Source organism: Mesoplodon bidens (genome assembly GCF_964165515.1).
Source record: "Mesoplodon bidens genome assembly, chromosome: X".
Lineage (NCBI taxonomy): Eukaryota > Metazoa > Chordata > Mammalia > Artiodactyla > Ziphiidae > Mesoplodon > Mesoplodon bidens.
The window spans coordinates 52439072-52455917 of NC_138163.1; the positions used below are offsets into that span (position 1 = coordinate 52439072).

At 47.5% G+C, this 16846-nt stretch overlaps 1 protein-coding gene across 1 annotated transcript; it reads right to left on the reverse strand.

Moving 5' to 3' along the window:
- Positions 1 to 5549: 5549 nt before the first annotated feature.
- Positions 5550 to 14318, reverse strand: LOC308608819 (nuclear RNA export factor 5-like; the record flags this gene model as incomplete). Its single annotated transcript, XM_081222151.1, is given in 22 exon segments — positions 5550 to 5718; positions 5808 to 5880; positions 6309 to 6351; positions 6447 to 6469; positions 6472 to 6561; positions 6664 to 6728; positions 6835 to 6942; positions 7086 to 7141; positions 7226 to 7345; positions 7684 to 7723; positions 9530 to 9666; positions 9823 to 9930; positions 10050 to 10138; positions 10285 to 10354; positions 10493 to 10573; positions 10690 to 10794; positions 10914 to 10997; positions 11608 to 11761; positions 11994 to 12177; positions 12610 to 12778; positions 13500 to 13686; positions 14305 to 14318. Coding segments are annotated over 22 exon segments (2046 nt in total). The 3' UTR covers positions 5550 to 5672.
- Positions 14319 to 16846: the final 2528 nt, after the last annotated feature.

Genomic DNA, 16846 nt, shown 5'->3' on the forward strand with positions numbered 1-16846 from the left:
GTCATGTAAAGTGTTGCAGCTTATTAATCAGCGAGGAGATACTCATATCTGCTTATCAATAATAAATTGTCCTGTTATGCTGTGTAAGGAGCCAACAGGTATAGTGCTTCACCCTAAGCAACTGGGAAGACGCTGACCCAGACACAAACATCCTTTTATACAAGCAAAGCATAGATCTGAATGAATAACTATTGTGAATTCCAATCACCCATTTATAAACATAGTTGACACTCTCACGCCTTCCTTTGCCGTGACTTCTTAATGTTAATTATTTATTACACATAAAAAAATAGGGCTTCCCTGGTTGCGCAGTTGTTGAGACTCCGCCTGCCGATGCAGGGGACACGGGTTTGTGCCCCTGTCCGGGAAGATCCCACATGCCATGGATTGGCTGGGCCCGTGATCCATGGTCCCTGAGCCTGCATGTCTTGAGCCTGTTCTCCACAACGGGAGAGGCCACAACAGAGAAAGGCCCACGTACCGCAAAAAAAAAAAAATACAACAGAAAAAACATAAGCATTCATTAATATCTTCTTCTGAGGAACCATACTGTAATATACAGTTTTATACCCTGAGTGTTTTTTTTTCACATTGTATCATGTGGTGTCAGGAATATTCTGTCTTGCTTTTTGCAACCTACCACTTAAACACAATCCGTTTCCTTTCTTTCAAAATATCTTTAATGGAGTATAATTGCTTGCTTTACAATGGTGTGTTAGTTTCTGCTTTATAACAATGTGAGTCAGTTATACATATACATATGTTCCCATATCTCTTCCCTCTTGCATCTCCCATGAGACTAGCAGCCACATTCACGGTGCTTCTTGCTGGTCCCAGGGGTCATAATATGGATCTTGTTCTCCCCCAAAATTGTGATTGTGCCTTCTGACCTCTATGGAGGACCCCTGAGGGTATGGCACAGAGGATGAGTTTTGTTTCCCACGGCCCCTCCCAGGCATGGAGTGGCTTTCTTGGTTGTGTTTCTCAAAAACATCTAAAAACGTATCATACCCATAGCTGCCTGGGGCAAGGTAAAGAAGATAAGGCAAGCAGCAGAGAGCCCCCAAAGCCTGGGAAGGGTGACGGTGATGAGGAAAATTCTTGGGGGAATAAGTGTTTTGAAGGGCATCACAGAGATTCCAGAGTGCATTGCATATGTACAGGGTAGGACACAGGCTCAGCAAAGGTCTGACAGGAAGCCAAGCTTGCACATGTGGCTGACCTTTGGGCTCCTCAAAAGCCGGAGGTGAAGGCTAAGTCAGAGTTGGAGGCAGCCTGGCTAAGCATTGGTGGAGTGTCCCAGATCAGAAGCCAATCTGCAACGACTAGACAATATTGTTTTCCTTTCCTTTTTGGCTCCAGGCCCTTCAGGAAATCTCTGTCAAGTCACTATCTGACCACTGATGAAATAGAGGGACAACTTCTGTGACCACATATGACAAGGATTTCAATCTTTGCAAAAATACATATTCCAATGTGTGTATATACTACAATTTGTTTACCCACTCATCCCTTGATGGACAGATGGGTTGTTTCAACCTTTTGAATATAATGAGTAATGCTGCTGTGTGCATTCACGTACAATAATTTGTTTTGGCACCGCTTTCATTTCTTTCGGGTATACAGCTAGGAGTGCAGTAGCTGGGTCATATGGTACTTCTGTGTTTAATTTTGTGAGGAACCAACAAACTGTTCTCCACAGCAGCAAAACCATTTTTATCCCCACCAACAATGTACAGAAGTTCCAATTTCTCCACATCCTCACCAAAGTTCATCTTGTTATGTTCCTTTTTTAAAAAAAGCTACAGGCAATGTAGTAGGTGTGAAGTGGCATCCTATTGTGGCTTTGATTTGCGTTTACTTAACGACCAATAGATTTTCCTCTGATCATTGCTTTTGCTCTGTCACACAAGTTTTGGTATGCTGTGTTTCCATTTTCAATTGTCTAAATGTATTTTTAAAGTTCCCAACTCGACGCATGATATATGTAAACCCATCTAGAAGGGACATAAAGGAGTTCTGAGGCATGCACTATAAATCCCATTGTTATTCCATTTTTGTGCAGAATCTTCATGTTTTATAAATGGAAAAAAAGTGTATAAAAAACCCACTTGTTTGGGTTAGAAGGTGCCTCCTCCTCGGGGCCAAAGGCAGGGACGTTCAGTCCTGGACCTACTGTCTAGTGATTGGGGCAGGGAAGAGCAATGGAGGACACTCGACATACAGCTTGCAACAGCACTCTTTATTATGAAAACAAACAGCAATCGTGAGTGGGGAAAAGACAAAGAACAGCTGACCCTTCAGGTGGCTATGTTACCTGGCCTACAACGTAACTTTGGATTCTTGGTCAGCCAGGCCTCCAACCCCAGGCATGAATGTGGCCTGAGGCTGGAGACAAAAGATGATGTGGATGAAGACAAGGATGGCATCCAAGGGCTCCTTTTAGGGGATTTCTTTGAAGGCCTCCTCTGGGATCTTGTCCTCGGTCTGGAGAGAAGGAGTCGGAATGTCAGAAGAGCCCGCTCCCCGAATTCCATTCCCAGGACACCGGCCTCCACCTTCTTGGCCTCCCTGAAGGGCCACAAACGTTCATCTTTACCCCACTTGAGTCCCAGACCTCACCTTGAGCATACTGCAGACCTGAACAGCTCTGGTGTAGTTCCATTCGTTGTCCTGAAGGCACCTGCAGTGGGAGAACAACAGGTGATCTCCATTAGTACCACAGTACAGTCACGCTGACCATGCAATGCCACCGCTATATGTATGCCACTTTCTTGCTGGGACACATGTACCAGTATGAACACTATGTGTAATGACGAAGAAAGACCCAGTGAAAAGCAAGCCATCTATCACTAGCATTCATGCCCACTAGAATTCAAAACAGAAAAGGAGAGCTGGGCAAAAGAACAAGGGAATTCAATATATACTGATCAAGAAAGACGTTCAAGGAAATAGCAAATGAAAAATTCTAAAGTACAAGTCTCGAACCATCTTTTATTGAGATATAATGCACACACCACTTTAAAGTATACAAATCGGTGCTTTTTCGTACATTCACATGATTGTGCAACCACCACAACTATATAATTCCAGAGTAATTTTACCACCTCAAAAAGAAGCTCCTTAACCATTAGTGATCACTCCCTATTCCTCCCCTTCCCCCAGACCCTGGCAACCACTAATCTGCTTTTGGTCCCTGTGGATTTGCCAATTCTGGACATTTCATACAATATTTGACTTTTTGTGACTGGCTTCTTTCATCTAGCATCATGTTTTCAAGGTTCATCCATGTCATGATATGTATCAGAACAGTATTCTTTTTTATGACTGAATAGTATTCTACTATATGGATATACCAAGATTTATTCATCCTTTCATCAGCTACAGGACATTTGGGTTGTTTCCACTTTTCATCTATTATCAATAATGCTGCTATGAACGTTCCTGAACAAGTTTTAGAGTGTATACATGTTTTCATTTCTCTTGGTAGGATACTTAGGAGTGGGATTACTGGGTCTTATGGTAACTCCGTGTGTAACATTTTGGGGAAGTGCCAAAATGTTTGCCCAAACCACTGCTCCCTTTTAGATTCCCATCGTAACACATGAGAATTCCAATGTCTCCACATCCTCACCAACACTTGTCATCATTTGTTTCACTAATTAAAGCCATCTTAGTGGGTGTGACCTGGTAACACACTGTGGTTTCAATTTGCATTTCCTTGATGACTAACGATGTTGAGAAGTTTCTCATTTCCTTCTTGGCCATTTATATGTCTTCTTTGGAGAAATGTCCATTCAGAGCCTTTCCCCAGTTAAAAAAAAATGGGGTGTTTGCCTTTTTATTGTTGAGTTGCAAGGGTTCTTCACATATTCTTGCCAGATATGTGATATGCAAATATTTTCTCCCATTCTGTTGGTGGGCTTTTCACCTTTTGGATGCTGTGCTTTGATGCTCAAGAGGTTTTAATTTTGACGAAGTCAACAGTTTATCTACTTTTTTTCTTTGGTCGCTTGTGCTTTTGGTGTCATATGTAAGAAATGATTGCCTAATTCGTGAAGACTTACACCTATGTTTCCTTCCCAGATTTTTATAGTCTTAGCTCTTACTTTTAGATCTTTGATTCATTTTCAGGCTAGGTTTGTACATGGTGTGGGAGTCAGGGGTCAAAATTCTTTGGTTTGCACGCGGATACCCACTTGTCCCAGCACCATTTTTTGAAAACAATATTATTTTCCCATCAGATTTTTTCAGCACTCTGTCTGGTTGATCATCAGTTGACCATAAATGTGAGGGTTTATCTGTGGACTCTCAGTTCTATTCCACTGATTCATACACTGTCCACAGGCCAGTACCACGTAGTCTTTATTACTGTGGCTTTGTAGCAAGTTTTGAAATTGGGACGTGTGAGTCTTCTAACTTTGTTCTTCTCTTTCGAGATTGTTTTGGTGCACTTCCATATGAAGTTTAGGATAACCTTGTCAACTGTTGCAAAGAAGGATTCTGATAGGGACTGCATTGAACCTAGTTTGCTCTGGGTAGTACTTCCATCATAATAATATTGCCTTCCAACCCATGAAAATGGAGTGTCTTTCCCTTTATTTAGGCCTTCTTTATTCTTTTCAATGCGTTTTACACTCTGGAGTATGAGATTTGCACTTCTTTTGTTACATTAGTTTCAAAGCTTTGTACTATTTTGATGCCATGGTAACTGGGCTTGCTTTCTTAATTTCATTTTTGGGTTGTTCATTGCAAGTACATGGAAATATAAATAAGTTTTGTATATCGGTCTTGTATCCTGAAAATTTGGTGAACCTGGTTATCAGTTCTAGTAGGGTGTTTTGTTTTTTTGTTGGTTGGTTGGTGTGTGTGTGGATTGTCCTCGATTTTCCATATACAAGATAATGTCACTGAGCATTATACTATCTTGAAAACCCTTTACACATATACTAGTATGATACCTTTCTCACGGGCTCACTTTTATTTTTTGGAAGCAAAATATTCAAAAAGATATTTTTCCAAATTGCTTTCGAGTTTCCATGATTCACTCCCCTGCCGTTCTAACCCAACCTCATTCCCATGCACACCCAGCACTCACTTCTGAGACCACTCGAGTTTCATCCCAGACAGGGTGGAGAAAGCCTGCACCATTTCCTGCTGCTCCTGGGAGAGGGAGGAGGGTGTAGGCATTGGGATGGAGAACGCACTCTGAGTCTCACTGGGGCTGGCGTCCCTCACAAACAGTTCGTCTTTCACAATGCATAGACTGGAGGAAAAATGGGCACTCAGACAACTGGACAGATGGACGACCCCACACCCCAAACAACGATCTTGCTCCCACTGCCACTCAGCAACTAGATTCCTTCCATACCCCTGCTGTGTCTGTCTCCCAGGTTCCGTGACTAGTACCTCTGCCCCTCCCCACAGAGCCCACCTTTGGAGAGACTGTCTACCACCTTCACTCAATTTATAGGTTTATCCCCAACCCACGGGCAATTTCACATTTACCCTTTACCACAGTTCAAGGGCTGGATGCTCTGACCCCCATTCTCGGAAGAAGACACTGAGTCGCACAGAGGTCATCTGACTTGACCAAGATCACACAGTGAGTGAGTGTTTTGTCAAGGAGAGAACCCATAGGCCGACTGCAGAGCCCATGCTCTTCTTAACCACTAGGCTAGACTGCTCCTGGGATCTCCCTGCTGGCTTTCCACAATACTGAGTAAACCTAAGATGTGCGCCACCACATTCCCATGCCACTGAGCCCAGGCTGGGATGGGCATTCCCGCCCACAACAGGGCTCTCACCTGGCACAGCTGGCAGGGGTAGCGATGAAGGTCCGGGTGAAGGCACGCACACAGCCCTGAGAACTTCCTTCCACTTCAACAGCAAACAAACAACAGTACCCCTTAGAGCCGCACGTGCTGTACATGCTCGCACGGTGGTCCCCTGTGAGGATGTGACTGGACACTCATGCTGAGATGGCAGTTGTTCACGGGGGCCATGGTGTCGGGAATGCGGAGGGCAACTACAGCAGCAGTCTGGGTCCAGTGACCTGGTCCCTGAAAAACACTATACAAGTTTACGGGATGCATTTTTCACAGCCACCTAAGAGGTGGATACTACTACCCCATTGTGCAAATGAGGAAACTGAGAGGTTAAGTAATGGACCAAGTTCTCAGAGTAAGGACCTGGGATGCAAGCCACCAAATTCCACAGCCTGTGTCCCCATGCCTGTCTGCCATGCACACCCTGGGCAGGGGGAGGGAGCAGTGAGGCATATGGGGAGAGGGTCTACACACACTCACCTTCCTCGAACACCCCGTTGACAGAGAAGCAGAGCATCATCTCCTGAAAGGGAAGAGCCCAGGTGCCCAGTCACCACCTCCACCTCCTACCCACCCGCGGCTTCCTGGGCCCGCCCGAGGGAGGAAGCAGGTGCTCACCATCTGGAACCACATGTGCACCCGAAGGAGCTGAAGTCATGCTGAGTCTTGGGCAACCCACAGAGGGTGTGCACAATGACACGTTTTGTGTGCTTCAGCAGCTGGACCCGCAGGTCTGTGAGGGGAGGGGAAGCGAACAAAGGTCAGGGGCTGCCAGGCCCTGGGCCCTATGATTGAACCCTTCACTGCCCTTTCCCACCCAGTCTTCCCATCGCACACTCATGGGGGTCCTTGAGCTTCTTTATATTCCTGCTGTCCTTGAAGTACTTGCACAAGCTGCTTCTAGGAGACAAAGAGCAACAGTGGGTGGTGGGTGTATGCAGGAGCTGGCCTGTGTCTGCTGGGGAGCCACATGACCCAGGAGCAGAGTCTGGCCTGTGATACTCACGGGGCTGGGTCCTCGGAATGGAAGGAAATTGTCAGGGAGAAGCAGGCCTCCTCAAGATAAGCACAATGGATATGCAGTCGGTCTCCACACTCATGGATCAAGTAATACCTGAGGGAGAGTAATGAGGACAGTCGATCTCTGTGGTCTGGACCTCAAATGAGACTTGAGAACTCCGATGAGCAGACCTGTGCTTAGGTGGCCTCAACTGACTTAGCCCTCCTCCCCTTGCTCAGATTCCCAAGGGTACTTACTGCTGCAGGAATTGCAGGACTAGACTCTTCAGTATCACAGAGCCTATACAGCATTCCTGGAATCAAAAGGCATTTGAGATTGTGTGGCTGATAAAGCCTCTCCTGCAACTCGCCAAATGTTGTTTGATCCTCTTCGTCACCTTGCAGGGCTTTATTACGTAGGGAGTGTCAACGTCAATGTTAATTGGTGAAGGTAACTCCTGGCCATCCTGGAGAAAGGAAGAGGAAATCAGGAGTGGAGACCTGGGGGGTGGCCCTTGATGACCGGGGAAAAAGATGGGTCCAGGAGGGTGAGGGTTAGAGGTCAGGTCTGAAGGGGCCCTGGAAATTCCATGGAAAAGCTTACAGTGGATGTCTTCATCATGAGGTCCTGGAAGTCTCTAGTGTTATATTCAACTTGTGTGTGTGTGTGTGTGTGTGTGTTGTGTATTTATGGGTATTTTTCCAGAAACTATATCCATGTCATTTTCAGGAGTCCATGTGCCCCAAAATGGTTAAGGGTCTGATGCCAACATGTACTCTAGGCAAGAACCAAAGGGCTTGAGGGCAGGTGCAGAGGTCACCGACATTCGTAAGAGACAATGATTTTCGTAGGCACTCTCAGGCATAATAACTTCGGGAAACATTCTCTGATTGCCCTGTCCAAAACCAAAAATAGCGAAGAGGTGTTGATAGTTCAAGGTTGCAATGCTTCCTTTGAGTTAAAGCGCTAATACCAAAAACAGATATCAGTGTGTTCTGGCCTATCCAGCAGCCCAATTTGCCCACCTCTGCTTCTGATTTTAAGGGTTTTCGGTCCACTTGCCTGTTGAACACTGAGCATCTGTCATCCTACTGTCCGAAAGGCACTGTCTCCTCATCTCTCTCAGTACCTTCACTTTAATATTCCTTCCCTCCCTTCTTCTCCTTCGCCTTGGTAGCTCCCACCCAGACTACTCAGACTCCCTTCTCCAGTGCCACAGGGACCAGCATTTCAAACCCATGCTGCAGGGCTTCCTTCTCCTCCCTTCCTTCCTCCAGGGCCCCACTGAAGGCTGTGGGGAGAAGAGGGCATAGAGTGGGAGCCAGGGGCCCTGCCACCTCACCGGGAGTCCAGCACTCTGGCAAGACCCGGACACCCCCCCGGGATGGCCCAGGATGCTGGGCTAGGGAGGTGAGTGAGGTGGGGCTCAGGGAGGGAGATGGAGGGGATGAGGACAGAAAGGGAGTGAAGGTAGGAGGGGAGACATGAGAGAGACCTAGGGGCACAGAGACAAGGGAGAGAGAGAAAACAAAGGGAAGGGAAAGAAGCTCTCCCGTGGTGGGGGTCAGGGAAGAAGAGAGAAGAAAGGGGAAACGGCACACCCATTGTGTCTCTTCACCTGCCCCAGAATCGCCCAGACACACCAGGTAGGAATGGAAGCTATGCACATATTGGGCTGGGGGCCCAATGGATACTGGCTGAAACTTTGTCACCTGTGTGAGCTCAGCCAGACTTGGGCATGGGAAAACGAGCAGCCATGGGGGCAGATCTTCCCCAGATGGAGGCAAGGGTCAGGTACCAGCTCCGTATGGGGCTGAGGATCCGTGGCCCCCTCTGATGACCACCGTCTTCTCTCCCGATGACCCCTGCATCTGTCTGAGTTGGTTCTTTATCTGAGGAATCATACCTGTCTCAGGCTGCCCAGGGCTCCTGTGAAGGACCAGGCGGGATGCTGTGACGTGTGCAGCGAGGGATGGCAAGTGCCCCTGAGAGGCCTGTCCTTCTGTCTCCCCTACCGCCTCTGCCCTCTGCCTTCCACTCCTGCCTCAGGAAGCCCTCTGATCACTGGCGGGAGCCCACGTCTGGCCCCTTGACACAAGGAGCCCTGCTTTTTCCCAAGCTGGACCCCAAGGAGGGTCCAATTCCTGGCACTGGGCCAGCAGAATGGATGTCATGACAGCAGCCACCCACGGCCTCAGCCCTCAGCATGGCGCAGGAAAGCCCGCATGTCAACCTGGGAGAGGAGGGTGGACCCCTTTGGAGGCAGGGGAAGCGGGCCCCTCTCAGAACGGGGGAGGCACACCCCAGCTCAGCACGAAGAAGGAAGGCTTCGCTCAGCAAGAGGCCCGGGACTGGAGGACCCTTCTCAGTCCAGGGTGCCAGCATCTGGATCAAGCCTGGTTGCTCCTGGTCCTGGTGAGGAGGAGAAGCCCTGCTTCCTGGGGCACACTCTTGGGAGGCCTTGGTGCAATATAGCTGGGCGCAGAGAGCTGGAAACAGACCCCAGAGTGCCTGCAGAGGTGAGCAGGTCAGGGGAAGGAAACTCCTCACTGGTGATAGGCACAGAGAGAGCAGAAGGTGGGGCCTGTGATCCTCCCAGAAGACCAGGGCGGCCACCTGCGGCATAGGGGCACTGTCACAGATAGTCTAGGCTCCCATGGGTGAAGGTCACCAAGAAGGGTGACAGGGTGTTCACACTGACCTTACATAGGTGGACTGGTCTGGGAAGGTGCCACACAACGGGTTCCCTTGCAGCCACAGCTCTTCAAGCTTCAGCCCTTGCATCTTGCTCAACTCCCACACAGACTTCAGCTGAGAAATATGGGGGGAAGTGGGAAAAGGAATCCCAGGGAAAGAGGAACATCCGGATCCCTGCACCCCCAGACCCCTCCCTCCCCCACAGGTTCCTTCACCTGCCTCCTGTCATCACTCTCATGGCCACTAACACGCCCTCTCTGCTCTCAACCCAAGTTTGACCTGGCTCCCTCTTCTCACCTCATTTTCAGAGATGTTCAGGGTCTTGACCGTGAGGGCCACCTGTATAATGTCAGACAGGCCATCCAGCTGGTACAGTTTGTTGCTGCTCAAGTTCAAGGACAACAGCTTTGGGGCAAGAAGAGGTAGAATGAAGGTTACTATCGAGGACCTTGGAGACAAATCTGCCCTGCACCCCAGCTCTTCCACCCCCTACCCTAATACCAGCACTGGGCTTACAGCCTCACCTCAGGGAAATTCTTTTCGATGACATGCAGGGTGGCAGCCATGCAGCTTCTTCGATTCAGAATTATCTCAATATCATGGCCTACCAAGTCTTCAGGAAGGAGAGGGGAGGGAATCAGATGGCTGAGTGGGGTCTGGGGCCAGCACCAGCCCCTCCCCACGTTACCATCCCTAAGTCACCCTCCAGGAAGACCCCTCTGCCCTCGCCTGCCCTAGAATTACTGCTGTCAGCCATACCTGGGTCAAAGCGGAGCCTCTGGAGGTCAAGAGCTTGCTGGGAGACATCAAATCGTTTGCTCAATGTCAGCTGTGGAGAGAGAGATGGAGACAGCCGCTCTGAGGCTGTGGTGGTGGCAGGGAAATCTGGGGTGAGTGGGACAGGGAACTGGAGGAAGGAGAGGTGGGTCTGAGTGCTGGCACACAACACGCCTTGAGTCTGCATTACCTTTAGCTGCTCCATTTCTTCTGGCTTCAACTTATCCCGCACAGAGTAGGGAACAGCGGAGGTGCCGACAAAGACAGGTATCTGCAGGAAGAAGACGTGGGGTAAGCACCAGGAACTCTAGTTCCAAAGAAGACAACCAGCCCCTGGCCTGTCCTCCTTCTTCAGGATGAGGTACACGTAACGCCCTCGACATACACCTTTCGTCTCTCCTCGTCACGAATCTTGTAGCTGACATCCATCAATGCACAGGCAGTGCTAGCTTCCTGGACAAAGAACTGAGCCCCATTTTGCAAAACGTGGAACTACAGGGATTGAATGCAACAGCAATAGGATCAGAAGCCAAAACACCCTGCTGAACCAGGTCTCTCTCTCTCTCCCCCTTCCCTGTGCCCACGCGTCTGGCTCCGGCATCCTCTCTTACATCCACTGGAGTGAAGGGGACACTGCAATGGCTCTGGATTGAGTTCATTAGCCATGTCTTGTCATACTTCATCCCACAAGGAATCTAAGGATGAAAAGAAGGGATGGGAGAGAGGACAGACAGCAGGGAATTTAGGCTGGAGGACGAACCTTTTCCTGTTCTTTTCCAGCCTTCTACTGAGCTTGAAAGGGCTTCTAAAGAAGGGACCACTGGCATGATTTCTTATGGGTGTGCATAATATGGATTTCCTAAATACTCTTTCTCTCCAGTCAAACTCTCTTCCACATAATCAAGGTGTCAGAGATGATCTTCCTTTTATAAATTTCCAGGAGATCCAACCCAGTGCAGACACTGCTTGCCCCTCAGACAAGGTCTCCAGAGGCTCGACCCTCCATCTCCCACACTCAGCTTGCCAAGCTGAGACCTCCAATGTGGAGTTGCTCCATATCCCTGGCAGTAGTTTCCACCTTTGCTTTGAGACAGGCTCCTCCGTTCTCCTCACAGTCAGCCTGTTCCCTTTACATTGCTTCTCTGAATCTGCCCTTAGATGAACAAGACTGTTAACTCCTGGTAATTAAAGGGACAGATTACAAACTGTCCCCAGTGAAATAAACCAGCATGTCTTCATGAGCCCAACACAACTCCCCCTGGCTTTTCTCTCCTGCACATTCTATGCATTTTTCAGGATACTCACTGTGACCCTGAACCAGCTCCCTGGGGTTCCATCATGTGTGTTCTCCCCCATTTCTCTCTCCACAGGTGTTCTCTTTCTCCACACACTCTTATGCCTGTGGCCTTTACTGTGCCATCTCACTCTCTTCTTGTTGCCTCGCATGGCACCGGGAGAGCTGCAGGGGTGATGTGGAGAGAAGGAGGGTGAGGGGCCCTAAGTGCTAAGGAAGTCTTCTGTACACCCTCGTCTCTTTGACACCAGCACTACACTTAGCATTGCTCAACCATTATTTCACTTCTAGCAAGCTTCAGTTTGCAGTGAGAGAAGAAAAACAAGTCCACGGAGACTGAGAGAGGTGCATAGTCCCAGTGTCTGCTGTGTACAAACCCTGCTGCCTGGCCACTTACTGTCTTACTTCGGGGTCCTCCTGGACATCCCTCTTCACCACGTTTCCAGCATCCTCCTGGAGGTGTGAGGGCTGAGGCTCACACTCATCGTGTTCATAATGAGGGCTCCTCTCGCCAGAATTACCTGGGAAAGAACTCCAACCTTTCTTTCTTCCTTGAGGCGGTCTACCACCATCACTGTATTCTGAAAAGAGGAACAAAAATACAAGTTTGCAGACACATCTGTGGTCCACTTACCACGCACCATGTCTTAGGCTAACAGCATGGTAGGGCAGGCAAAGTGCCAACCTGGCCTAAGGGATCAATCCCACAAACCTCAGAAAGGACACTCTTCTGCCTGTCCAGAGAGGACAGCCTTATCCGACAGATGGCACTATCAGGGGAAGAACCGAGGAGGAGCAGGATGAGGAAGAGGAGGACAAGGAGGAGAAAGAGGGAGGAGAAGGAGGAGGGAGGAGAGGACAACTGCGGTGAAACTTTTAAAACAGTGGAGCAGGACTGATAAAGAACCGAGGTGTATGCGTCCATGGGTTAGACTGGACAGCAGTCATATATATACCAGGAAGGCACCCGAATCTTGCCTTCTCTCAGGACTTTCCAGCAACCACACCAATACCTCTCTCGTGCTTGACAAATCCAATGAGCCACCAAACCGATTCCACTAACAACAAGCAAGCTGGCTGGACTTCCTTTGCCAGTGCACTAGGAACTTTAACGTCAGGTGGCACTGATGTAACAGCCTCTTGAATTGTCTCCCTTTCTCCAGCCTTGCCCTGAACAATACTCTGTTTGAAAGAGCCAGAGTGAGCTCTCTATTGGGCCAGCCTGAAATGCCTTTCAGCTCAGCTGGCAACTCTTCCTAAATTCAGCCCTTCTAACACACTCTGGGTGATTTCAATTCTTCTTTTTTTAAATAAATTTATTTCTGTATTTATGGTTGCCTTGGGTCTTTGATGCTGCACACAGGGTTTCTCTACTTGCGGCTAGCAGGGCTACTCTTCGTCGTGGTGCACGGGCTTCTGCTTGCAGCGGCTTCTCTTGTTGCGGAGCTTGGGCTCTAGGTGCGTGGGCTTCAGTAGTGGTGGCACGCGGGCTCAGTAGCTGTGGCTCGAGGGCTCTAGAGCACAGGCTCAGTAGTTGAGGCACACGGGCTTAGTTGCTCTGTGGCATGTGGGATCTTCCTGATCAGGGCTCGAACCTGTGTCTTCGGCACTGGCAGGCAGATTCTTAACCACTGCACCACCAGGAAAGTCCCTCAGTTCTTTTTGAATTTACTGAGGTTTGTATGATGGTCAAGGAGATGGTCTAACTTGGTGAATGTTACAGAGACCCCCGGGGAAAAACCTGTACTGTGCTGTTGGTGGGCGGACTGTTCTATTTATGTCATGTAGATCTCCTTAGTTTACTGTGTTATTCAGGTCTTCTATATCCTTGCTGATTTTCTCCCTAGTAATTCTGTCACTTGCTAAGAGGGAGGTGGGTGTCAAAGGCCCCCACTATAATTACAGATCTGGTTCTTTCTCCTTTCAGCTCCACCAGCTTCTGCTTCGTGTACTTTGAGGCTCTGTTGTTTGGTGAGTACGCATTTAGGATCTTTATGTCTCCCGGGTGTCCTGATCCTTTCATCATTCCGTAAGGCTTTGGCTCTTGTTCATTTTCTTTACTCTGACATCTACTGTACTGGATACTGAAGCTACAGGCACGGTTAGAAAGTGTCCTGGGTACACTTCACCTTGTATTCACTCCCAGAAGTTGTGTTGCTGTTCAACCCTCCGCCCACAAATTCTCCCCTCCAACATGTCTAATTCACCATGGAAAAAGATTTGGAAGTTTTTCGGCCCCTGCAGAAATAAGGTCGTGTCAATTCTCTTCCCCATAGGTGGATTCACTAAGAGTATTTTATTTTTAACACATTCCACTGAAACAGTGAATCAGGAGATAATCATACTAGTGGCTTGTGGGGAGGGAGGATTATGGTAATTACACTGTTAGAAACCAGCTTCCTTTGGGTTGTAATGCTTAAGGTTCTCTAGGTTTGTGTGCTGTGCCTTTTGTACATTAACTATTCCATGTTGTCTCAGGGCACACATATGAGTAAAGATCCGTCCACTGCTGAGCACTCCACGATAGAGTGATTACGACCAGGCCTCAGATGAACTCCTCTGGGGAGCTGTTGCTTTCCCCATGTGGCCCGCTGTCAGGGCAATCCTGCTACTCACAACCTTGGGACTGTCCTTGTGTGGCACTGGAAGTGAAAGTAAACACAGATAGGGCACTTGACCCACAAATGTCACTTGCTCAGTCCCCAAACCTCGGAGGGGGCATGGTGTGCTCTCTTTCTCCCACACTCCACATCCAACTGGTCAGGAAATTCTCTCGGCCCCTCTCTCAAAGTATGTCCAGAAGCCAGCCACTTCTCACCACCTCCATTACCACCACCCTGGCCAAGACACCAACATCTACCTCCTGGACTGGACTGCTGTCCAGCTGGCCCCTCTGCTTTCATCCTGGCTCCCTTACCTGTCTGTTTTCAGCCCAGCAGCAGAGCGCAAGTCACATCATTTCAGTCCTCTGCTCAACACCACATCACAATGGTTTGAAGCCCACCAACATGCTCAAAAGCCAGGAGTTCATAATGACCCTCATCAACAATAACAACAACAAAGAGGAACCATTTTGCTGACCTTTGGAGAATGCCGGGCAACCAACTCGTTTTCAGGGAAATCCAGCAATGAAAGGGAAAAGTTCACATTTTAAAGGGAGCAGTAAGGGCATGTGGTCTACGTACGGTGTATAGGAAGAGTCAGAGTCATTTGCAAGAACCCACATTCCTTCCGAAATAACGTTGCCGAGGGGAAAGGGTAAAAGGAGCTAGCTGACAGCTACCGCAGTCCCCTGGCTGACCAACTGCATCAGGTGCCTGGACAGGGCTAGAGACCTCCCTCAGCAAGGTGATTCAGACACAAGCAGTCTCAGACATCGCTTTGTCAAGTATTTGATAGAATAATCCAGTGAAACCGTGTGGTCCTGGGATTTACTTTGCTGGGAGATATTTGATAACTGATTAAATCTCCCTACTCATTAATCGATCTGTTCATATTATGTATTTCTTTATGATTCAGTCTTGCTAGATTGTCTGTTTGGGGGACTTTATCCATTTCTTCTAGGTTTTCCAATTTGTTGGCATACAATTATTCACAGTATTCGCTAATAATCCTTTTAATTTCTGTAGTATCAGTTGTAATGTCCCTCTTTCATTTCTGAATTTAATTATTTGAGTGTCCTCTATTTTCTGTTTCTTAGTGAGGCTAACTTAGGGTTTCTTAATTTTGTGTAGCTTTAACAAAAACCCAACTCTTAGTTTCATTTACTTTTCTTCTATTGTTGTTGGTTTTTTTCTCTATTTCATTTATCTCTGCTCTTATATATCTCCTTCCTTCTGCTAGCTTTGGCTTTAGTTTTTTCTTCTGTTTCTAACTTCTTGAGCTGTAAAATTAGGTTGTTGATTTGAGATCTTTTGTCTTTTCAATGTACACATTTAAAGCCATAAACTTCCTTCTTAACACACCTTTGCTGCATCCCTTCAGTTTTGGTATGATGGACTTTCCTTTTAATTTGTCTCAAAGTAGTTTCTAATTTCCTTTGTGACTTCTTCTTTGACCCATTCATTCTTTATGAGTGTGTATGGGGATTCCAGAAAAGATGAAAACTAGAACGCCCACATGGCCCAACAGTCCCACTTCTGGGTATGTGTCCAAAAGAACTGAAAGTAGAATCTTGAGGAGATACTTGCACATCTATGTTCATGGCAGCACTACTCACAACAGCTAAGAAGTAGAAACAATTAAAGTGTCCATCGATGGATAAAAGGATGAACAAATTGTGGTATATAGATAGATATATATACACACACACACACACACACACTGGAATATTATGCAGCCTTTTAAAGGAAGGAAATTCCGTCATATGCCACAGCATGGATGAACCTTGAGAACATTACGCTAAATGAAACAAGCCAGTCACGAGAAGACAAATACTGTATGATTCCACTGACATAAGGTTTCTAGGGACTTCCCTGGTGGTCCAGTGGGTAAGACTCCATGCTCGCATTGCAGGGGGCCCATGTTCAATCCCTGGTCGGGGAACTAGATCCTGCAAGCATGCTGCAACTGAGAGTCCTCATGCCAAGGCTAAGAAGCCTGCATGCCACAACTGAGTCCGCATGCCGCAACTAAGAAGTCTGCATGCCGCAACTAGAGATCCAGCATGCTGCAGCAAAGAGCCGGCGCAGCCAAAATAATAAATAAATATATATATATTTTTAAAGTTGGGAAAACTATCGTAAACAGAGTCCATGGGTTTAATCAAAACAAGGTATCTAAAGTAGTCAGATTCATAGAAACAGACAGTAGAATGGGGTTACCAGGGGCTGGGGGGAAGGGACAAAGGGGAATTGCTGTTTAATGTATAGAGTTTCAGAATTGAAAGATGAAGAAGTTCTGAAGATTGGTTTCACAGCAATGTGAATCAACTTAACAGTACGGAACTGTACACTTAAAAATGGTTATGATGGTAAATGTTATGTCACGTATTTTTACCATAGTTTTTAAACCTGTATATTAGAGTGTGATTACTCAAAAGGAAATATTAAGAAAAGTTTTTGTTTGGATATGTAAATACAAACGTAAAGAAGTCAACGTAAAGGAACACGTGAGAATGTCAACCGTGCTTATGAGTAGGTGTTTGGAATGCACAAGAGGTGTACTTTCACGTGCATGCTTTACTTGCATAAAAGGCTGGGTCAGGTTTTGCCACGGGCTTGGGGGGAAGCACTATTACTATTGACTCAT